Source organism: Myotis yumanensis, unplaced genomic scaffold (assembly GCF_028538775.1).
Source record: "Myotis yumanensis isolate MYYU_CA2020_CCGP unplaced genomic scaffold, mMyoYum1.0.hap1 SCAF_1, whole genome shotgun sequence".
Taxonomy (NCBI): domain Eukaryota; kingdom Metazoa; phylum Chordata; class Mammalia; order Chiroptera; family Vespertilionidae; genus Myotis; species Myotis yumanensis.
This window is the reverse complement of record NW_027223752.1, coordinates 100,302,041-100,327,643: the sequence shown is the minus strand read 5'-3', so window position 1 is coordinate 100,327,643 and position 25,603 is coordinate 100,302,041. Positions and strand designations below refer to the sequence as shown.

General features: G+C 37.4%; 1 protein-coding gene across 1 annotated transcript in view; it reads right to left on the bottom strand.

Annotated features, from left to right (window-relative positions):
• Nucleotides 1-25,603, bottom strand: part of ITGA8 (integrin subunit alpha 8) — a 197,194-nt gene that overhangs the window by 142,102 nt on the left and 29,489 nt on the right. Inside the window, exons 3-6 of the mRNA XM_070428533.1 lie at nucleotides 15,564-15,664; nucleotides 12,667-12,790; nucleotides 2,229-2,290; nucleotides 1,151-1,196 (exon numbers count right to left, since the gene is read on the bottom strand). Of these exons, the coding sequence (XP_070284634.1) occupies nucleotides 1,151-1,196; nucleotides 2,229-2,290; nucleotides 12,667-12,790; nucleotides 15,564-15,664 (333 nt within the window). The remainder of the gene's footprint in view (nucleotides 1-1,150; nucleotides 1,197-2,228; nucleotides 2,291-12,666; nucleotides 12,791-15,563; nucleotides 15,665-25,603) is intronic.

The following is a 25,603-nucleotide window of genomic DNA, read 5'->3' as shown; positions in this document are numbered from 1 at the left end:
TGTGGACCAAATGTCTTCATGGATCTGTGTGCAAGATCATTTCACACAGTCCCTCCTCTCTTCATCTAGTTACTTCCTACTCAGGGTTCAGATCTCAGTTCAGGATTGCTTCCAAATTAGTTAATCTGTGAATCAGAGGGCCTTAGCCTGGTAGCTCAGTGGGTTAGAGCATTCCGATATGCCAAGGTTGCAGATTCGATCCCCAGTTGGAACACTTATTAAGAATCAACCAGGCTTGGCCTATGTAGTCCCAAGAGGTCGCTGGTTCGATTCCCGGTCAGTGCATGGTCAGGGCACATGAAAGAGTTGCCGGCTTGACCCTCCCCCCGCCCCATAGGGTCTCTCTCTCTCTCTCTCTCTCTCTCTCTCCCCTCAATCAATAAATTTAAAAACCATAAGAATCAGAGTAACTCATCCCCTCTGGCAGATGCTATCCTGCCCCTGAATTCAGGTTTTCCTACTAAGCAGAACACAGGTTGTAGTCCAGCTCCCTGTCAGCCAGTGTTCAGAGGATATAACACACCTATATACAACCATCCTGGAGAAGCTTCCAAACTCTCATGGCACCATCTTGACATACCCTTCCTTCATAGTGAGTATCATGCCTGGGGTTTCTTAATATTTGTATGAATATTCCTTTAATGCAGCGGTTCTCAACCTGTGGGTTGCGACCCCTTTGGCGGTCGAACGACCCTTTCACAGGAGTCGCCTAAGACCATCCTGCATATCAGATATTTACATTACGATTCATAAGAGTAGCAACACTACAGTTATGAAGTAGCAACGAAAATAATTTTATGGTTGGGTCACAACATGAGGAACTGTATTTAAAGGGCCGGAAGGTTGAGAACCACTGCTTTAATGCCTGTGTCTTCCCCAGGTCGTAGCCTCTGTGAGGGCAGGAACAATGTCTGATTTTACTCATTATTTTGTCCCAAAGCCTGGCATAGCCTCAGTAAATAGTTGGTGAATAAATGAATTAAGCTGCAACAGTATAATGAAGTACAAACTGAAATATTTCACTGAGTTGAGAAACTATGAACATAGATATGAAATTAGCATAATAAAAAGTCAATGTTTGATGTTCCTGGGTTTCATCCGCTTGTTAGTAACAACAAACAGGCACGTCTTCTCTGCTGACAGGACATACCTTGCCAATAAAAACTCCCAGGTCCTCCTACTATAAGGTCTCCATTCTACAAAACAGAAATAGCAATAATTGGAAAAGAAAAACAGGTTTTTTTAAGGGTGATAAATCACAGTTAATAAGCTTTGTTCTAATAATTTCTTGGACATAAAAAAACAACTTTTAAAAGAGGCCTTTATATCTGAGTCATGCAGGCCATTTTATTTTCCTTTTTTGCTTTCAATTATTTAGTGTGCTATATTATATACTTTTAATTTGACTTAACTAAGTGAGTTGAATTCTCTCCCTTGAGGATATATAATTTCAGTTATTTGGCACTGCCTCAGGTAAGCAAATTATCTACATATTTATGTACAATTAGCAGACATGGCCTTTTGAGCCTTGGCAATAAAATGAAAATTCAGTTTCTATTTATCTCAAGGCCACAGTAATGCCTATTTTTTCCATACACTTGCAAATCCATCTATCCCAAGAGAGAGAACAAAAACTAGCAAATACAAATTTTTTTTCTTATTTACAACCCCACCTTCTATCCTCTGCATCCTTAACTTTCAGTGGGGAAAGAAAAAAAGACAACAATGTTGATGAAATTTATACTATTTTTAAAACCATGGAATATTTGCCTCCTATATTCTCACTAGACAACTCTGTTTTTAATTTTGTGAAAGGATATATGAATTTTAACACATGTTAAGCCAGTCAATTACAGGAAAGAAATAAAACAATTTATAGATTCTTGTTAACTTTTCAGAAGCACATTTCTCTATTGAGTTTTTGAGATTTCTTTTTCATTAAAAAAAAAGATAACCTCAAGGGGTAGGAAGAAAAAACTGTTGTTTTTCATCATATGTATTTTTGTACAATTTCAATAGGTTGTCATGTGCACAGATTACTTTAATAGAAATAAAAAGTAAACAATAAAAATTAAAGTTGTCAAAAGAAGCTAGATACAGACCTACAGTTTATTATGGTGGTGATGGTTACTGGGGGTTGGGGGTGGGAGTGGGAGTGGGAGGGAGAGGTAAAACAAAAATCAAACAGATAAGATAACATTAGAAGCTACAAGACCAAAGGAATTCACCTTATAAAAATCCAGACTAAATCCTGCTTGGCAGTAACCCTGGCCTTCAGGATCAGCATTACCTAGAATAATCAAAATACATGTTAATAATCAATTCAGGATACTCTGTTGTTTTCTCTATAGAATTCTAAATGCAAAATTGTCCATATGTGGTTTATATTTATTTCTAAATTCATTCCAAGTAATTTATTAAACATATTTCGGTCTATTTTCCTGTCCTAAATAACGTTGTGATTCTAGACTAATATCCATGGGAATAATGTCCCTTGGAATTATTATATTGGGTTTTAGAACTCCTGTTTGTTTGAGGAAATAAAATCTCCATCTCTCAACTATTTTCCAAGTGGCAGCAATGTGTTTCTGTGTTGCCCACATGTTCCTAATGACGCCGGACATGTCATTCTTAAAGGCAATATCCTATTGAGAAAGGGAAGCTGAATGTGGTCACCTGGGTGGATGCTTTCTGTTCTGGGGTCACCAATAGGATTTCAATTTTGATCCTCTCTACAGGAATTTAACTTTAACATATTCTATTGTCATTAGTAAAGTCAATTTGGAAATTGTATTTCTGGTTACAATGAATCTCACATGAACACTGCAATGCTAGTGTTCACAAAGAGAAAACTCTCTAGTAATGGCTTATTTTGTACTCTATCCAATATAATTCACTAACTGAATGTCCAATAGGATCTTATAGAGTGGCCAACACATGGATTCCCTAGATATTGTTATAAAAAGTCTCTAGGACATTTGGATCAGGAATTTACTACTTGTCACTTATACTTTAAAGAAGTTCCCTACAACTTCTAAAGTGCTGAAATTAAAACCAAAATGTAGTTCAGTAGGGATGATCTTAATCATTATATGGTTGGATAGGAATATGTAAATAATATTACTTCTCTCTTATCAAGGATATTCCTGAGTGGAAACTAAAATAAGCAGGCGGGAAAGGAAATGCACACCATCACAGGAAAAATGTATAGGCTGGGTATGTGCATCTTCCAGAAACTTTTAAAAATGGATCTGGTCTTTCCAGCTCTTCCTAGAATGTTTTTGGTTTTGTTTTGGGTTTCCTTTGTCATTACTTAGTTAATTTTAGCATTGTCATCATCCATTCTTTCCAGATGCTGCTTTTATATTTTAAAATAGTTTTCTACCTCATACACTGTAGATTTTTTATGAGATCTGTTTTTAATTCAAATGTCAATTAATGCTTTGTGTATTTAAGCTAAGGTCTTATTTCAGCTTTATTAAGGTATACTCAATATACAAAAAAAATTATACATTTTAATGTATACAGCTTTGTGAGTTTGGACATATGCATACATCCATGATACCACCAGCAAAGTCACCTTCTAAATTGTGTCCCTTGCTTTTTGTTGTTATTTTTGTGTGTGTGTTAAAAACAGTTGACATGAGTTTACCCTCTTAACAAATTTTTACATTTTCTTTTTTAAATATTTTTTATGTTTCAATTACAGTTGACATGCAATATTTTATTAGCTTCAGATTAGTACATTAGTACATTAGGACATTCAGTTAGTACACCCCAGTGGTTAGACATTACATAACTTGCTATGTGACCATCCCAATAAATCTCATACCTGTCTGACACCATACATAGTTCTTAGAATATTGACTATGTTCCCCATGCTGTACTTTACATGTCCATGAATATTCAGCAACAACAAATTAGTACTTCTTAATCCCTTCATCTTTTTCACCCATCCCTCCCAAATCCTTCCAACCATCAAAATATTTTCTGTATCTATGATCTGTTTCTGTACTGCTTGTTCCTTTATTTTGTTTTTCAGATTCAATTGTTGATAGACATGTATTTATTGTCATTTTATTATTCATATTTTTATTCTTTTTTCTTCTTCTTCTTCTTCTTAAAGAAGACCTTCAACACTTCATGTAATACTGTTTTGGTGGTGATAAACTCCTTTAACTTTTTCTTATCTGGGAAGCTCTTCATATGTCCTTCAATCCTAGATGATAGCTTTGCTAGGTAGAGTAATCTTGGATGTAGGTCCTTGCTTTCATCACTTTGAATATTTCTTGCCAATCCCTCTGTCCTGGAAAGTTTCTGTTGAGAAATCAGCTGACATTCTTACGTGAGCTTCCTTGTAGGTAACTAACTGCTTTTCTCTTGCGGCTTTTAAGATTCTCTCTTTGTCTTTAACCTTTTGCATCTTAATCATGATGTGTGTTAGTATGGGCCTCTTTGGGTTTATCTTGTTTGGGACTCTCTGTACTTCCTGCACTTATATGTCTATTTCTTTCAACAAGTTAGGGAAGCTTTCTGTCATTATTTCTTCAAATAGGTTTTCAATTCCTTGCTCTTTCTCTTTTTCTTCTGGTACCCCCCATGAAACAAATGTTTGTACATCTGAAGTTGTCCCAGAGGCTCTAAATGGTATCCTCATTTTTTTTATTCTTTACTGCTGATTCCCTGTAAATTATTCTTTATTTCAGTTAGTTCATCCTTCATTTATGACTAGTTCTTTTTTATGATTTCCATGCCCATTTATATGCTGTTTAAGTTTTTACTAAATACATCTATTCTTCCCCTAAGTTCACTGAGCATTCTTATAACCAGTGTTTTGCATTCTTGTAACCAGTGTTTTGAACTCTGCATCTAGTAGATTGCTTGTCTCCATTTTGTTTAGTTCTTCTTCTGAATTGTTGTTCTATTATTTTATTTGGGCCATGTTTCTTTGTCTTCTCATTTTGGCAGCCTCCCTGTGTAATTATGCATTAGGTAGAGCTGCTACATCATTTGGGCTTGGTAGAGTTGCCTAATATAGGAGGTGTCCTGTAGGATCCAGTGGCACAGCCTCACCATTCACCCAAGCTGGGCACTCAGGTATGTCCCTCCCTTCCTCTATGTGGGCTATGTACATTCTCCTGCTGTAGTTGAGCCTTCATTGCTGATGGTATGTCAGTGGGAGGGATTTATCACCAGGCCAGTCAGCTGCAAGGACTGACTGTGATCAACACAGAGGATCAGCTGTGCAGGGGCCCACTCCACAGGCAAGACTTACTTCAGCAGGGCTCTGGTCCCACTGAGTCCACCTCTTGAATCTGTTGCTTGTGGAGGTGGTTGGGTGCTGCTTCAACATGGTCTAAAGCTGTCCACTGGGTGTTCTGCCTCTAGGGACTCCAGGGAGATACAGGCCATGATCACCCACTCCCTCAGGCCACCCAGCATAAACTATAAAGCCACCTGCAGATGGCTGCTACTTGTACTGGCCTTTGAGGTGCCTAACAGGGGCCAACCTGTGAACCATGTCTGCCTCTAGTGCCAGGCTTGAGGCCACTTAGTGAGAGGTATGGGGCATGCTAAAGCCTGGTGCTGCTTGTTTGAGAGATTTTAGAAAAGTCTAAGGCAGCAGCATCAACCTTTCAGACTTCATGGACCACCAGTGGTCCGCGGACCACCAGTTGGTGACCACTGGTCTAAAGCATGAGCCAAGAAAGGCCATTCATATGGAAAAGCCACTGGAAACAGCCTTGGGTGGGCCCACAAATTCTTGGAAGTGTGGGGGGGGGGGGTCTCAGGGAATCACAGGTGGGGGCAGTGGTAGCCTAGTTGATGGAGACTAAGATATGGTGCCCAGCTGCTGACTCTATGGAGGAAGGGTTCAGAGAAGGAACAATGGCCTCTGCCAGCACTTCTGTCTAAGAGAAAGCTGCCCCTCCCGATCCTCCCCATATTTCCCTGGTGCCTTTCAAGCTGCTGTCCAAGCACTGGAGCTCAGAGGAAATGAGTCTGTGTACAGACCCACTAAGAGGAACTGCCTGGGCCTCTAGCAGCCCTCCTTCTCAGCAACAATTCCTGCTGATTTTCACAGCTAGAAGTTATAGAAACTTCTCTTCCTGGAACTGGAACCCTGGCCTTGGAAGACTGGTGAGGGGCTGGGACCACCTCAAATCTTTGCCCTTCCTACTATTCAGCTAGATTTCAGGCAGTTCTGAATGATGGTTGTTCTGTAGTTTAGTTTTAATTTTGATGTTGTTTTGGGAGGATGTGAGTACTGCATTTACTTACTCTGCCATCTTGACCCTACCCTCTTAACAATTTTTTAAATATATTTTATTGATTTTTTTTACAGAGAGGAAGGAAGAGGGATAGAGAGTTAGAAACATTGATGAGAGAGAAACATCGATCGGCTGCTTCCTGTACACCCCTACTGGGGATGTGCCCACAACCAAGGTACATGCCCTTGACCGGAACCGAACCTGGGACCATTCAGTCAGCAGGTCGATGCTCTATCCACTGAGCCAAACCCCTTAGGGCTTAACAATTTTTTTTTAAAGATTTTGTATTAATTTTTAGAGAGGGGGATGGGAAGGGAGAGAGATAAACATTGATGTGAGAGTGAAACATTGATCAGCTATTTCCCACATGCCCTCCACCAGAAATCAAGCCCACAACTTGGACATGTGCCTCGACTAGGAATCAAACTGGCAATCTTTTGGTACATGGGACAATGTCCAACCAACTAAGCCACAACAGCCAGAGCTCTTAACAAATTTTTAAGTGCATGTCACCTTACAATGCCACCTTTCTTACCAACAAAGAACAAAATTTGTTCTTTTTTAAAATATAGTTTTTATTTATTTCAGAGAGAAAGGGAGAGGGAGAGATAGAAACACCAGTGATGAGAGAGAATCATCGATCAGCTTCCTCCTGCATGCTCCTCATTGGGGATTAAGCCTGAAACCCGGGCACCTGCCCTGACCAAAAATCAACCCATGATCTCCTGGTTCATAGGTCAATGCTCAACTACTGAGCTATACAATCCAGGCTGTTCTTTTTTGTTGTTCTTTGTTTTAAATCCTTACCTAGGAAACATTCATTGATTTTTATTTTTATTTTTTTTTTAGTTAAATGGCAAGGGAGAGAGAGAGAAACATCGATGTGAGAGAGAAATACTGATCAGTTGCCTTCCTGTATGTGCAACTGGGGATTGAACCTGCAACCTAGTTATGTGCCCTGACTAGGAATGGAATCCAAACTTTTCAGTGTATGAGATAACACTCTAACCAACTGAACCACACCAGCCAGGGTGACAAAATATGTTCTTTATAACTATATTTTGTGCTTTTTAGTAATAAATGCTATAAAGCTCCCTAAATGCTCATCTTTAAAACATCAAATATCTATGTCTCATCAGAAATTCATGTGTATAAATACTTGTATGCATCCAGTAATATATGTGAATAAATGGTATATAATTATGTAAACATATATCTGCAATCTTGAGTATATTTCAGAGATGTATTTTTTAATGCATAAACCTTTCTAAAAATCTTTTTTTAAATCAACTCTGATGTTTTTATTTTTAACGGTGTAAATTATTCAAAAGAGGAAATATATGACCATGCTTCAAACAGGAAATTGAAAAAATAAGAGAAAATAGTAATTTTTCTTAAAATTTATTGAGCAAATAGCCAACTTCAAATGTTTAAGTGATGATTATAATAGAATGTGGGTTCCTTCTTTTATAAAGTAAGTTTCTCTCTTAGAATTATAGTTCAGGATGGCTGAAGGAATCTTTCCTCCTGGAACGTCAGAGCATCTGTAAATTTACAGTTATGTTGCAGAGTGAACTCAGGTCAAGGGAATCATGCTGACTGTTCACTATTCTTTGTTGGCTTTCAAAGTAGAATGAAGGATGTGTGTTAACCACCTGATTTATGAATGACTAAAGTAGGAGCTATCAGCCTGCCATTAATATGAATGAGCTTATTAGCACCCACATTGCTCACAGTAACAGTGGAGGGGGTTTGTGGTGTAGAATGAACATGAGAGCACTCTTTAAATTCTGTTTTGTGAAAATAATATTGCTGATGTTCCTGTTCTGCGAGATTGACCATATGCTCATGAACAAGCTGGCTTTGTGTTAATAAACTGTGAACTCCTGAGGACAGGAAGTCTGCTCCTTAGGTGCATTGGTGGGAGAAGAAATACTCATGGTTGGAGAAAGACTAGTAGGAGGATGTGAAACCATATGAATGTATATGAGCGTTGAAAGAATTCCCCACACATCTAGATGCCACATGCTGTATTTTAATCTGAGCTCTCCCATCATACAAGCAGCCAGATAAAAAAGCAGAATGGCCCTGGCTGGTATGGCTCATTTGGTCGGAGTGTCGTCCTGTATACTGAAAGGTCAAGGGCTCAATTCCCAGTCTGGACATATGCCTGGGTTGCAGTCCAGTCCCTGTTGGGGTGCCTACAATAGGCAACGGATCGATGTCTCTCTTTCTCTTTCTCCTTCCCTCCCTTTCCTTCTCTCCAAAATCAATAAACATATTATAAGGTGAGGGGGGAAATGGCAGAACAAAAGGCAGTGACCAATTTTACAAATGATTATCCTGTACATTAGTTAGAAGAATATGTCATCAAGGCAAGACACCTGTGAAGGATGGACTCAGTATTTTAGCGAGGATAGTTTACTCGTATGGGGAAGTGTTGTAGTTGGACAGACATGAGCAGAGCATGGCCAGGTACAGGAGGTCACCAGGGCAGAAAGCCCCCGGTGCCTAGCACCGGACAATTGGAGGTTTGGACCTCAACCCCAGGGTAACCTTTCCTTCCCTAGCATAACACTGGAGGCAGTTTAGACCCCCTGACCTTTCCTCCATAGACATAACATCTAGGCCTCAGTTGTATTTCAACCCCAGACCCAGAAAAGAAGCAAAACCAGACAAGCAAAGAGGCTGACCTCAGGACCAGCTGCATTGAATAAGGACCCCTTGCCCTGAAAGGACACGCCTGGAAAACTGCTGAATATTCTATTGAATCCTTCCCCTGGGACCTGCCCTAAAATCTCCACCCTTGGGACAGAGGACCCAGGCGCTCTCATTCCCGGAAGCCCAACAGTGCCTGCCCCCTCCGCCTTTCTCTCTCCTTCCCCACAGGGAGTCACCTTTACCTTCCTCACTCCTGAACTCCAAACTCCAAGGGCCCTTCTTTTGCCTCTGTAACTTGTTTCCTGAGCCATTTCTTCTACCACTCATTTCTTCTACCTCTGTGACTTTCTAAGTAAATGTTCTCTTATAGTTTGAGTCTTGGCTCTGAATTCTTTCCTAGCCAGAACTCAAGTACTGAAATTGCTGAACCAAGTCTGGTCTGATCCCATCAGTTTAACACCTGGTGGCGTTCCCGTGGCTGCTGACAGTATCTTTAGTAAATCATGAGAAGTATGATGTGGAGAGGTGTAAAAATTGATGAAACAAGTTCAGTATTGAATCTCAGCTCTACCATTTATTTTCTGGGTAGGTTAGGGATTTATCTTTCTACCTGACTTTTATAGCTAATAACAACAACTTCTTACTGAACGCAGGAGCACAGTACCTTCAGTGGAACATGGCACAAAATACACCTCTTCTTGCTGTAGCCTGTGCCTGGAAAGCGCCCCATTTCCCTACTTCCACAGGCATTTGCGAAGAGAGCCCTTCCCATGGTCCTGTTAAAAGTTCCTCTCTCCACCCAGGCCATGTCACTCCCCTCTCTTGACTTGCTATATTTTTCTTGGTAGCACTCTTCACTACCTGACATTATATTAGAAACTTATTTACTCTTTAAAATTTTTTATTGAGATAAACTTGATGTATAACACTGTACTAGTCCAAGGTGTACAACATAATTTGATATATACATATACTGTGAAATGATCACCACAATAAGTTTAGTTAATAGCATCCCCACACATAGTATGGTTTTTCGTTTTTCTTGTGATGAGAGTTTGTAAGATATATTGTCTTAGCAACTTTCAAACATATGATATAGTATTGTTAACTATAGTTACAAATTATGTTGTACATTGCATCCTTAGGATTTATCTTATAACTGGAAGTTAGAACCTTTTCACGACCTTCACCCATTTAGCTCCCTCCATCACCACCACCATTGCCAACCACCAATCTGCTCTCTGTATCTGTGAGTCTGGTTTTATTTTTTAAGATTTTGCATATAAATGAGACCATACAGTATTGTCTTTCTCTGTCTGGCTTATTTCACTTAACATAATGGCTTCAAGGTCCATCCATATTGTCACAAATGGCAGGATTTTCTTCTTTTTGTGGCTGAGTAATATTCCATTGTGTATGTATACCATATTTTCTTTATCCATTCATCTGTCGATTACCACTAAGTTTATTTCTATGTCTTGGATAATATAAATAATGCTGTAGTGAACATTGGGATGCAGATGTCTTTTCAATATTGTGATTTAATTTCCTTCAGATAAATACTCAGAAGTAGAATTGTGAGATCTGAACTTATTTATTTGCATATTTTTTGTGACAGACAAAAAATCCCCTCCCGCCCCTCAATGTAAGATTCTTTAAGACAGGGGTTTGTTTTCTCTTTTTCTATGCCTTAATCACTAAACATAAAATAATTAGTGCTCAATGGGCTCAGTAAACATGTGTTGAATGATTATATAATTAATTTTTATTATCTATAAGAAATCCCTCTTTTAAAATCATTTAAAGTGAAATCCTAATTTTTTTTTTGTTAATCCTCACCTGAGGACACTTTTTTCCATTGATTTTTTTAGAGACAGTGAAAGGGAAGGAGGGGGGGGAGAGAGTGAAAGAAACATCAATGTGAGAGAGACATATTGATTGGTTGCCTCCTGGACTCGCCCCTCACCCCAGAGAATGAACCCAGTATGTGCCATTGATTGGAACCTCACCCTCAACCCCTTCATCTGAAGGCCGGCATTCGTAACCCCTGAGCCATGCCTGCCAGGGCAGTGAAATCCTAATTTCACTGATATTCATTCAGCTGACATTTGTCGTGATATAAGAAAGTGGATAATTTATTTTGGTATTTTAAAACATGAAGTCATAATCTTTTTTGTGCCAAAATCCTCACCCAAAACCATCAAAGTTAGCTGTTCCACTCCCAATCATTTAAATCTCTAACTCTCAGCAGTCCCTTCATTAACCTTCTTTTGTCACTGTCCATTCTTTATCTTCACGGATTTACTTCTGATACTTGCTCATTATCTTGTCTAAAGAAATCTTGAATTTTAAAAATAGTAACTGAAATAGGGAAATTGTACTTATAGTTTTGGGAATCTAATTTAGGATTGAGTTTTAAAAAATCAATACCCTGAAATCATCCACTAGAAATATCTTTTCTAATGCCATTTTCCTCAATGTGGTCTTGCGAATTATCAAGAAAAAGGATAAAAATCCTTTGGTTGCTTCTTGATAAATTCCAATGACCTATGGGATACACAGAAAAATGGAAGAGTGCATGAGGACTCTGAGTGTATGAAACAATCACTAATAATGTCCCAATATCCTTGGGTATGCCACCAAGATGAAGTGATTAAACAGTAGTGCCCCAAAGATGGCACAGGAAGATTCCTAGAACTACCAAATGAGATGAGGACCCTTCGTGCAGAGAGTCTTTTTGAAAAAGCGAGGATTAGATACCTAGAGGAGAAAGTTGTATAGTGCAGATAACCTGAGTACACAGCTGCCAAAGAAAGCAGCAGCCATTGAGAGCACAGGCTGGACAGCCACTGGCATGCAATGTGTCCCAGGTCCAAGCATGAATGTTCACCGAAAAATACAAAGCCTTACACAGTGAGAGGCAACAAGCATTTACTTGGGTAAAAAGCAATAGCTATTTGGGAATTACTGGTTCCCAAATATTGTTCTGATTAGGAAACAAAGGCAAGGGGTATTTATGAGAAAGGGAAGGGGAGCAATTGCATAAATAGCAGGAAAGCATAAATGGCACAGCAAAGCTAACAGAGTGACGCTAATTCTAAACAATGTTTTTAATTTTCAATCCAGTAGCCATCAGTCAAGTAGTCATAATATCTGCTTTCTTGTTATCTTTGCAAACAGTTCTTTGGGACACAATGTTGCTTTAGGCCCAGTGTACAGGGTATTTTTCCATTTTAACATTCCAAATGGTTGAGGCATAGAAGTGTGAGGCAGTTCCTCTGGGATGGCAGCTCTGGCTCCATTTTAAAGTGGCTCCGTTTATATTTTTATATGTGTGTATGTGTGTGTGTGTGTGTGTGTGTATATATATATATATGTATATAATTATTATTATTCACTAACACCATTCTTGTGGTTAAGAAGTGAGCAGTCAGCATTCCTTAGATTGTTGTGTGAATTTTGAATACCAAGTGAGAGTTTAAGGCCTAAGATAAGGATCCAATCAATTCTACCGCAAAATATCTAAAATACAGAAATTTTCTAAAACACAGAAGAGGATCAGCAGAATCCCATGACTTGGCCCTCATGTTACACCAAGGCATCTTGTAAGACTGAAGTGATCTTTACCCCCGTCTCATTTTCTTTCCCATCGGCATTTTGACATTACCTGCACTGTCTACCACAGAAAAGCTCTTGAGCTAAATTTCAGTTTCAAGGAATAAAAATAACTTACTGTTCCGACAAGGAGAGTACTCAGCATATGCACTGAAATTCTGAATTGCTACATAGCAAGTGCCAACTGGGTCCTTTTCTGGTGTGGATTTCAGAGTTCTCCAGTGATATAAGGGAGCACAAGCCTGGGAAACATCAAAGGAAAGCAATGTTTTTTGATGTAGGTTCCCCATACTATGATTTGATTTGACTTGTTGAGTAATATGCCTAAATCTGTGACAAACTATGTTAATTATCAGGTGAATTAATTGGCCTCCAGCATGCTAATGAGTACTTCAGTAGTCACAGTTTATTAAACTTACAAAGCCAATTTGTTAACATTAATGCACCATAGAATTGGAGCAAATTAAACATATACAAAGAAATGCAGTTTTCCCAGATGATTTTAAGTTATATAAAAGTAACCTGGGAAAAGTAAATATTTCATTAAAGCAAAGAACTCACACTTTTTAAAAATTGGGTCTACATAAAAGCAAATGGTTATTTAAACAGTGAATTAATCAGTGTGACATCTTAAAATGAGAACAAGTTCTGTTTTTTGTTGCATTAAATGAAATTACTCTCAGATCAAAGGATGCAGACAAGTTTGTAAACCTCTGTTTTGTGGATTCTCCTAGTTTATCATTGAAGGGATATCTAAAGACTTTTAAAAACGATGACTTTCTTTTGGATACACTAAGCTTTTATCACAGTGTTCTTGGCTTTATTTTTCATTTACTGGCTTTTATTCATGGCAAACCAACAATTAATTTAAACAACAATAAGGAAAACATGATTCATGTGTGGAACATTCTGGTTGCTTCTTCAGAAGCTTAGGTTCTAACAAGCATGGTATTTGAAAGGATATCAAATGTGAAAGAAGATATATGAAATCCTCTTAAGATCCCTTGTCTTAGGGCCCTCTTAGTGAACTGATACAGTCTGTGGTTAATACATTTAACATAAGGTGCAAATGGTGAGGTTTGAGCAGTGCAAGCATTCACCTATGTGATTCCATACTGTGCCAGCTGGCCTCACCTTCCCTGTCACCATAGGGTATTTAAATGTCTTGACAATTCTTTCCAGTGTTTGCTCGCTGTCAGCTCTAAAATGTTATTCTTTTTATATCTGCTCAGTTTCACACTGATCCTATATAATAAAAGCCTAATATGCAAATCGACCAAACGGCGGAATAACCAGTCGCTATGATGTGCACTGACTACCAAGGGGCAGATGCTCAACACAGGAGCTGCCCCCTGGTGGTCACGGCATTCCCACAGGGGTAGCGCTGCTCAGCCAGAAGCCGGGCTCACAGCTGGCTAGTGCAGCGGCGGTGGCAGTAAGGAGTGAGGGATCCCAGACTATGAGAGCACCGGACTATGAGAGGGATGTCTGACTGCTGGCTTAGGCCCAATCCCTGGGGGAAGCAGGCCTAAGCCAGCAGGTGGACATCCCCCGAGGGGTCCCAGACTGCGAGAGGGCACAGGCTGGGCTGAGGGGATCCCCTGTCCCAGTGCACAATTTTTGTGCACCGGGCCTCTAGTGTTAAATAAACTGATGTGATATATTTAAGCTTTGACCCAAACTTAATATGTACAACTTGATACCTAGAATCTTCAAAATGATACTTCTGTTTGCAAAAATTTGAAGTTCTAATAATGTCATGTAGAGTAGAATTTAATTCTTGATTCTGCTAAGTTTCAGTGCTCAAATAAAAATATTAACTTGGATATATTCTATATTATCCTATTTCCTGTGCATTTTCCTTGAAAATGTAAGCATGCCTCATAACTAATCACTTTTATTATAAACGTGGCATATGATTTTCTTTTCATGATTCTGAAGGCATCTACAATTATTGAATAAAAACACAACAATTATGTTACAGATATTTTTAAGACTTAAAGAATCAATACAAAACACCACAAAAAATTTAACCTCAAATAGTTTATTAGATAGAACTAGCTCTTCAATAGTAATCCACATAAGTCATACACTGATAAAGTATAAAAAATTTTTTACCAATTCTGGAATGTGAGAATTATATCAGTGCAAATACAATACGAGAGCATATTGTAAAAGCTAGGTTTGTAACTAGAAAGGGCTATGTATATTTTATATATTACCTGTTTTATGTCAAAATCTTTTGGGGGGTTAATCACACACCAAATAAAGCAAGGCATTTTCTTTATTAAATCATAATGTAAACAGCTTTTTTAAAAAATCCTAAAGGCCAAAGTTACTGCTTTATTATTGTAAGGAAATTAAAGCCAACAGTTTTAAAAAGTCCCCCGACAAAACAAAAAAAAAATTACGGTTAGCTTAATGCAGTCATTTATTTCTCAATAATTTAGACATATATTATTGCTCAGAATAATAAGAGAATAGAATCATGAAGTCATAGCATTTTAAAGTTGAAAGCTATTTGGCAGTGAGATTTTTATTTTATTTTAAAAAGTATTTCCTGTGCATTTAATGTACTCAGAGAACCATGTAAGTAGTAGTTATATTTTTAAATAAAACTTTCCTTTAGTCCTAAAAAGGATCAATGACACCACCGTAGATTAACTTTTAATGAATCCTAATAATAGTAGTCCTATTTTTCTGGTCTATTTTTAATCAGCTCTTAAATTACCTCTGTAAGGTAGAGCTATTATTTTCCTATCTTCCTTAGTTGTTTTTGAAATATTTGAAAATATCTCATTGATCTTCTGGAAAAAAAAGCTTTATTTCATATGGTTTAAAAATGCAAAATAGATTATTTTAAGTATTCAATTTCTGTTTTAAAATGTTGATAAGCTTACCATTGAAAGTCTGACATGTTCTTGCATGAAAGGGTTTTTGTAAATATGATTTTTTAAAGCATTTCCGTGTACACTTAATTCCAGAGCCACCCCACAGCCCACAATTCATACTCACCACCACTTTCCCTCTGTGAGCTCTTACTGCTGCTCCAAACCATTGATTCGATTTAAACTCTATGGGTTCCTTGGTTCCATTAACTCTGATCTTTCTGTTGTCTGACAAGGAGTACATCAATTGTTAATAACTTGTAAAATATGGCAGCCAATTAAAGTATGTAATAATAAATTCATCCATTAAAAATACTTGAAAAACAGTTTTTATAGGTGGGAGCATTTCTCTTTGACTAAGCCTAAGCTTGACTTTCCATTTAGAACATTACCAATCAAATAAGAAGATGTATTTGAACATGACATTTCATCACTTAACTTAAAAGGAGCATTTTACTACTTATATTTTCACACAACTATAAATCTGATGTGGATTCTGACATTCTCAAATCTATACTATTGTCATTGATTTGTATCAGATCAAAGACCAAACATTTATAACTGCTCTAAAGAATTTCTATTCTTTTCCAATAGTAAAACACATGGGAATGCCCCTAATGGGGGAAGCACAAGCTTTCTCAGCATGAGTTAGCAGGAATCAACATGAAAGACTCCCAAAAACTTGGTTTTTAACTGATTAACATGTGTCCACGTAGCCACAGAAAATAACACCTCAACACAGTTTTATATACCCTTTGCAGATGTCAGCATGAAGGGGGCTGCCTGGGTAGAAACTCAACCTAATTATAACACACTTCAAGTCTTAATAAAAAGCAGATATATTTTTTTCCACTCTTGATTCCCTGCTAACATATTTCCCACGTGGTTCTAACTGCATGGTTCTAACTGGAGCATCATCAGTAATAGCTAATGAATTTCGAAAGACATCTGTACTAGGGTGCCTTATTGGTATGTGTTTCCTTATGTATGCTTTTCTTCCTTGACTTTATAATAAATGCATTACAAAATGAATTTTAAATTCCTATCAAATGAGGCCAAAATATACACACAATTAACATTCTATTGAGTTTACATATAATTACAGGCTTTAAAAAAAAGAATAAATCATGTAAACTCAATTTTAACCTGAATTTTACATTTTGACATGTTAGTAGAAAATCATGAATTTCCTTCTTTAAAATGGTATGCAAGTTCTGGAAATACTTACCCAAAATGCACACAATTGGCAAAGAATTAGAGGATCTTACAGATTACAGCATAAAATTAAAACTATAAACATTTCTATTTCCATCTAGGAACCTTAAAAGATTGTAAAACTCAGAGTCAACGGGTCTTGTCACCATTAACTGGATGATCCTGAGCAATTCATTTAATCTTTTGGAGTTTTTATTTCTGCTATAAAATGAGGCTGAGAATACCTTTCCCCTTTCCTCTTTTACAAGTGATCACAGAGTCATAAAGATCACATGAGATAAAGGAACACGAAAGTGCTATACAAGCTGAAAAGTCATATAATTAGAAACCTTGAAACTCAATCTAAGTCAAAAAATTGGAAAGGACCTCACAGACATACAAGTATAATGTGTTATTATTAGTGATTGGTGGTTCTTAACAATAAAATTAGTGACACCTCAGAAGATAGTCAATGTGGTTTAGACTAAGCCCAGGGCAAACGTGCTACCAGGGGCTTTGAGATTTTGAAACTACTAAAAAGAAAGGAAAAGAAGACCAGAACCTCAAAAATTCAAATATACTTACAGGAGATCCCAAAAGGATTTAAGAAAAGTAAGAGGCTGGGAGGAAGATAGATTACATTTTCTTCCAGTTCCAAATCAGGCCTCATTTTGCTAGAGAAAGAAATCCCTTAGGAGTTTCTGAGGCATCTTTTCTGCTATTATAAGGTTAAACTGTATAACTTGATTCAAACTATAAATTGGGGGTTATTTTTCAGCAACAAATTTCTTCTGGACCTATGGCCCTGAACAGGCATTGCAGGGAAGCAGAAATCAAACAGCCTGTTATTTCATGAAGAAATTTTCATCCTCAAAGTAAGACAATTGACACTTATCACCTACGAGTTGGCAAATAATATTCACTGTTTTCAAGATAATAACTTGATGCAGCACTGTGGAAGGACCATTTGGCAACACACATCAAAAACTTAGATGTAGCCGCATGCTCCGGGACCCCCACAGTAAGTCACAGAGTGCATGCCACCCAGCCAGAGTTGCGCTACCCAGGCTATAGGCTCTGGGACCCAGGCCAACCAGGTTGTAGACTCCTGGACCCTCTTAATGAATCCCAGAGTGCACACCACCCCGGAAGAGGGCTCCTGGACCCCCACAGAGAGAGACAGAATGCACATCACCCTGGCCAAGGGCTTCAGGACCCTGCAGTGAGGCACAGAGTTGCACGCCACCCTGCTGTGGGCTCTGGGACCCATCAGTAAGTCACACCACCCCAGCCATGAGATCTGAGACCCCGCATGACTCACATGCCAGTGGGACCTTGCAGGCAACCCTTACCATGGGAGCCAGGACCCTGAGCACATCCACAACAGCTTACACAATAAGGTCGGGGGTGAGCCACATAGTCAGACAACCTGTGAGGAGACCCCATCTACAAAGGGGACAATAACATTAAAAACCCAAATACATCAGGAAAACCTAAATAACTTAAGTATGGGGCTTTCCTAAAACACCCAGCTCAGGAAATCTGAGAGACTGCACCATTGGGTCCCACAAAACACCTACGACATAGGACCACCCCAAAAAATTCTGGTGGCATAGCAGTTTGATCTAAGACCAAGAAACAAATACAAAGGGACAGCAAAAATTGGGATACAAAGAAATAGCCCCAAAGGAATGAAGAGGAATCACCAGAAAAGGAACTAAATGAAATTGAGGCAAGTAATTTGTAAAAGAAAGAATTCAGAGTAATAGGTACAAGGATGCTCAAATCTCTGAATGAGAATTACTCACAATTAAATGAGAATTATGAGGAGCTGAGAAATATATCAACATGAGTAAGAATTAAGAGGAAATGAAGAATGACACAGCTGCAATAGAGAAAACAATGGAAGGCTTCAACAGTAGACTAGAAGAAGCTGAGGACTGAATCAGTGGGTTACAAGACAAGGTAGAAAAACCCCAAGTAGAGCAGCAACTGGAAAAAGAATTAAAAAGCAGGAGGAGAGTCTAGAGGAGCTTTGAGACAACATGAAGTGAAACAATATTCACATAATAGGGGTGCCAGAAGGAGAGGAAGGATAGAAAACCTGATTAAAGAAATAATGACAGAAAACTTCCCTGATTTGGGGAAGAAAAAAGTCACACAAGTCCAAGAAGCACAGAGTCCCAATCAAGATGAACCCAAAAAGAGCTACACCAAGACACATCATAATTAAATTGTCAAACATAAAATACAAAGAAAGAATCTTAAAAGCCGCAAGAGAGAGACAGAAACACTAATCATCCGAGAGATGCAAATCAAAACAACAATGAGGTACCATCTCACACCTGTCAGAATGGCCATCATCAACAAATCAACAAAAGACAAGTGCTGGAGAGGATGTGGAGAAAAAGGAACACTTGTGCACTGCTGGTGGGAATGCAGACTGGTGCAGCCACTATGGAAGGCAGTATGGAGGTTCCTCAAAAAATTGGAAATGGAACTCCCATTTGACCCTGTGATCCCACTTCTAGAAATATATCCCAAGAAACCAGAAACACCAATCAGAAAGGATATATGCACCCCGATGTTCATAGCAGCACAATTCACCATAGCTAAGATCTGGAAACAGCCTAAGTGCCCATCAGTAGATGAATGGATTAGAAAACTGTGGTACATCTACACGATGGAATACTATGCTGCTGTTAAAAAGAAGGAACTCTTACCATTTGCAACAGCATGGATGGAACTGGAGAGCATTATGCTAAGTGAAACAAGCCAGTCAATGAAGGAAAAATACCACATGATCTCACTCATTCATGGATAATTAAGACCATTACAAACTTTTGAACAATAATAGATACAGAGGCAGAGCTGCCTCAAACTGATTGTCAAACTGCAGTGGGAAGGCCAGGGAGGGTTGGGGGACAGGAGGGAGGGGAGTAAGAGATCAACCGAAGGACTTGTATGCATCCATATAACCATAACTAATGGACATAAGACACTGGGGGGTAAGGGAGGGCAGGGGCTTGTCAAGGGCGGGGGGGAAAAAGGACACTTATGTAATACCCTTTGTAATACTTTTAGCGAAAAATAAAAAAAATAAAAAAATAAAAAAAAATTTAAAAAAAGAGAGAGAGACAGAAAGTAACCTACAAGGGATCTTCCATTAGACCAGGGGTCCTCAAACTACGGCCTGCGGGCCACATGCAAATACAAATATTGTATTTGTTCCCATTTTGTTTTTTTACTTCAAAATAAGATATGTGCAGTGTGCATAGGAATTTGTTCATAGTTTTTTTTAAAAAACTATAGTCCAGCCCTCCAACGGTCTGAGGGACAGTGAACTGGCCCCCTGTTTAAAAAGTTTGAGGACCCCTGCATTAGACTATCAAACGATTTCTCAATAAAAAAAACATCAGGGCACAAGAAAGAGAGTGAAGTATACAAGGTGATGAAAAGCAAGAAACTAAATCCAAGAATACTCTATCCAGCAAAGCTATCATTCAAAATTGAAGGTAAAATCAGGAGTTCATAGACAAAAAAAGGCTAAGGAAGTTTATTATCACCAAACCAGCAATGCAAGAAATGCTGAAGGGACTGTTGTAGAAAGAAGAAATAGAAAACAAGGAAGGAATATGGACATAAAGAATAAAAATGGCAACAAACAAGTACCTATCAATAATAACCTTAAATGTAAATGGATTAAATACTCCAATCAAAAGACATAGGTAGCTGAATGGATAAGAAAGGATAACCCAGCATATATATATATATATATATATATATATATATATATATATATGCTGTAGACAATAGGCCCACTTCAGAACAAAGGACTCATACAGACTAATAGTGAAGGGATAGAAAAAAATTTTCAGACAAATGGAAATGGAAAATAAAAAACTTGGGTAGCAATACTTATATCTGACAAAATAAACCTCAAAGTGAAGGCCATAACAAGAAAGGAGGACCACTTCATAATACTAAAGGGAGCAATTCAACAAAAGGATATAACTGGTAAACAAATATGCACCCAATACAGGAGCACCCAAATACATTAAAAAAAAAACTTTTGGAAGATATCAAAGGAGTGATTGACAGCAACACAATCATAGTAGGGGACTTTAATACCCCATTGACACCACTGGATAAATGCTCTAAATAAGAAATAGCAATCCTAAATGACTCACTAGATCAGATGGAATTGACACCATCAGAACATTTCACCCCAAAGCTATAGAATATATATTCTTCTCAAATGCACATGGGACATTTTCAAAGACAGATCACATATTGGGACACAGACAACATATCTTCAAATTCAAGAAGATAAAAATTATATCAAGCATCTTCTCAGATCAAAATGGCATAAAATTAGAAATCAACTACAATAAAAACAATGAAAAAAATCAAACACATGGAGGCTCAATAGCATGCTATTAAACAATGATTGGGCTACCAAAGAGATCAAAGAAGAAATAAAAAGACATCCTGGAAACAATGACAATGAAAACACAACCATCCAAAATCTATGGGACACAGTGAAAGCAGTCCTGAGAGGGAAATTCATTGCTCTACAGGCTTACCTCAAAAAAAAAAAGAAAGAAAAGAAAAGAAATAAAGAAAAACTGGTAATAAACCATCTAACCCTACAACTTAAAGAATTAGAAAGAGAGCAACAATAAAAGCCCAAAGTAAGCGGAAGAAAGGAAATAATAAAGATCAAAGTGGAAAAAAATGACATAGAGACCAAAAATATATATAAAAAAAGATCAATAAAACCAAGAGCTCTTTCTTTGAAAGGATAAACAAGATTGATGACCCTCTAGCCAGGCTCACCAAGAAACAAAGAGAAGAGAAAGGACGCAAATAAACAAAATCAGAAATGAAAGAGGTGAAGTAACAACTGACCCCAGAGATACAAAGGATTGTCAAAAATACTACAAACAACTCATCTCTAACAAACTGGACCACCTTAATGAAATGGGCATATTCCTAGAAAACTACAATCTTCCAAAACTCAATCAGGAAAAATTTTTTTAAAAAAACAACTGAATAGGCCAATAACTACCGATGAAATTGAAACAGTAATCAAAAACTTCCAGCAAACAAAAACCCTGGTCCAGATGGCTTCATAGGGGAGTTTTACCAGACATTAAAAGAATTAAAACCTATCCTCCTCAGCCTATTCAACAAAATTCAAGAGGAAGGCATACTTCCAAACTCTTTCTATGAAGCCAGCATTACCTAATCCCAAAACCAGATAAAGACACTACAAAGAGAGAGAATTACAGGCCAATATCCCTGATGAACATAGATGCTAAAATCCTTAACAAAATTCTAGGAAATTGGATCCAGAATTACATTAGAAAGATCATAACCATAACCAAGTGGGATTTATTCCGGGGAGGAAAGCCTGAAACAGTATCTGCAAATCAATAAATGTGATACATCACATAAACAAACTGAGAGACAAAAATCACATAATCATATCAATTGATTCAGAAAAAGCATTTGACAAAATCCAACACCCTTTTTTGATAAAAACTCTCAACAAAGTGGGAATAGAGGGATCATACCTCAACATATTAAAAGCCTTAAATGACAAACCTACAGCCAATATCATACACAATGGGCAAAAACTAAAATCATTTTCCCTAAGAACAGTAACAAGACAGGGATGCCCATTTTCACCACTCCTGTTAGACATAATACTGGAAGTGCTAGCCATAGTGATCAGACAAGAAGAAAAAATAAAAGGCATCCAAATTGGAAAAGAAGTAGTAAAACTGTCATTATTCAGAGATGACATGATATTGTACATAGTAAACCCTAAAGACTCCATCAAATAAGTACTAGACATAATAAAGGAATTTGGCAATGTAGCAGGATACAAAATTAACACCCAGAAATCTATGGCTTTTTTATACACCAATAATGAACTTATCAAAAGAGAAACTTTTTAAAAACCCCATTTATAATTACAAAAAAAATTAAGATACCTAGGAATAAACTTAACTAGGAGGTAAAAGACCTGTACTCAGAAAACTACAGGACATTGAAAAAAGAAATAGAAGAAGACATAAACAAATGAAAGAATATACCGTGTTCATGGATTGGTAGAATCAACATCATTAAAAATGTCCATACTATCCAAATCAATCTATAGGTTCAATGCAATTCCCATTAAAATACCAATGGCATATTTCACAAACATAGACAAACTCAAAAAATTCATATGGAATAAAAAACAAAGATCCCGAATAGCTGCAGCAATTTTGAGAAAGAAGAACAAAGTTGGAAGGATCAAAATAGCGGATATCAAATTATGCTACAAAACAACCTGGTCCTGGCACAAGAATAGGCATATAGATCAATAGAACAGAACAGAGAACCCAGAAATAGACTTAAACCATTATGCTCAATTAATATGTGACAAAGGAGGCAAGAACATACAATGGAGTCAAAATAGTCTCTTCAATAAATGGTGCTGGGATAATTGGATAGATACATGCAAAATAATGAAACTAGACCACCAATTTACACTATACACAAGAATGAACTCAAAATGGATAAAGTACTTAAATGTAAGATGGAAAACCATAAAAATCTTAGAAGCCATAGGCAGCAAAATCTCAGACATCTCTTTTAGCAATATGTTTACTGATACAGCTCCTAGGACAAATGAAACTAAGGAGAAAATAAACAAATGGGACAACATCAAAATAAATAGCTTCTGCACAGCAAAAGAAACAAAAATAATAAGAGAGCCCATTGCATGGGAGAATATATTCTCCAAATACATCCAATAAGGGGTTAATCTTCAAATTTTATAGGGAATACATACAACTTAACAAAAGGAAAATAAACAATCCAACTTAAAAATGGGCAAAAGACCTAAATAGAGACTTGTCCAAAGTGGACGTACAAATGGCCAGGAGGCATATGAAAAAAATCTCAATGTCTCTAATCATCTGAGAGATGCAAATCAAAATGATAATGAGGTGCCACCTCACACCTGTCAGAATGGCTACCATCAACAAATCAACAAACGACAAGTGCTGGCGAGGATGTGGAGAAAAGGGAACCCTCGTGCACTGCTGGTAGAAATGTAGACTGTTGCATACTCTATGGAAAACAGCATGGAGTTTCCTCAAAAAATTAAAAATGGAACTGCCATTTGACCCAGTTCTGGGAATATATACTAAGAAACCCGAAACACCAATCAGAAAGAATATATGCACCCCTATGTTCATAGAAGTACAATTTATAATAGCTAAGATTTGGAAACAGCCTAAGTGCCCATCAGCAGGTGAATAGATTAAAAAACTATGGTACATCTACACCATGGAATAGTACACAGCTGTAAAAAAAAAAAAAAAAAAAAGAGAGAGAACTCTTATTATATGCAACAGCATGGATGGACCTGGAGAAAATTATGCTAAGTAAAATAAGCCAGTCGGAGAAAGATAAATATCACCTGACTTCACTGATATGTGGAATCTAATGAACAACATAAACTGATGAACAAAAATAGAGTCAGAGACATAGAAACATCAGACAGACTGCCAAACCTCAGAGGGAAGGCAGGAGCGGGTTGGGGGCAAGGAAGAGATCAAGCAATGAACTCATATGGATATATGCATAACCCATGGACATAATCAATAGGGTGGTGAAGGCCTGGGGTGGGGCGTAAGGGTGGGGTGAGATAGGTCCATGGGGGAAAAGGGGACATATGTAATACTTGCAATAGTAAAGATTTTTTTAAATAATGTAAATGTAGACTTTTTTTTATTTGACCAAGGAATTTGACTTCTAGGATTTTGTTCAATGAAAATAATTACACAAATGTATTAAGGGGCAATATGAAAATATTTGCTGCACTATTCATGATAGCAAAACATGAAACAACTTACATGTTCATAAATAGGATAGTCAAAAAATTTCTGTTATCTCTAAAATAGACTACTACCCACTGTCAGAACGTATACAATAATTTGTACCCATTGAAACAGGAAAATGTCTACAAAATATACTTTCCTTTTAACTTTTCTAAGTCTTTAGAAAAGCACAAAAAAATACAAGGACTTAATATAACAAACATTGGTATTCCCACCAAGCAGAATGGACAATTTTTAAATTCATTCACATTTACAAACATTACAGAACTCAAATAAATAAATGACCCAAATACATAAAATCAGAAATGAAAGAGAAGAAGTAACAACTGACACCAAAGAAATACAAAGGATTCTAAGAAAACAGTACAAACAACTATATGCCTACAAGTTGGACAATCTGGAAGAAATGAATAAATCCCTAGAAACATACGATCTTCCTAAACTGAATCAGAAGAATCAGAGAATCTGAATAGACAGATTACAACTAGTGAAACTGAAACCGGGGGGAAAAAAAACTTCCAACAGTTAAAAGCTCTGGACCAAATGGCATCACAGGTGAGTTTTCCCAAACATTCCATTCTAACTAGCACCTATCCTTCTCAAACTATAAGACTCTCAACCTCTTTTTACAAGGCCAGCATTACCCTAATTCCAAAACCAGATATAGACACTACAAAGAAAGAAAATTAGAGGCCAATATCACTGATGAACATAGATGCTAAAATCCTCAACAATATATTAGCAAACTGGGTCCAGCAATAAATAAAAAGCATCACATACCATGGGATTTATTCTGGGGGTGCAAGATTGGTACAATATTCACAAATCAATAAATGTGATACACCAAATAAACAAAATGAAGGATAAAAACCACATAATCAGAAAAAGAATTTCATAAAATCCAGCACCCATTCATGATTAAACTCTCAGCAAAGTGAGAATAGAGAGACCATACCTCAACGTAATAAAGACCATATAGGACAAACCCACAACCAACATCATACTCAGTGGTCAAAAACTACAAGCGCCTCCCTTAAGATTGGGAACAAGACAGGATGTCTGCTTTCACCAC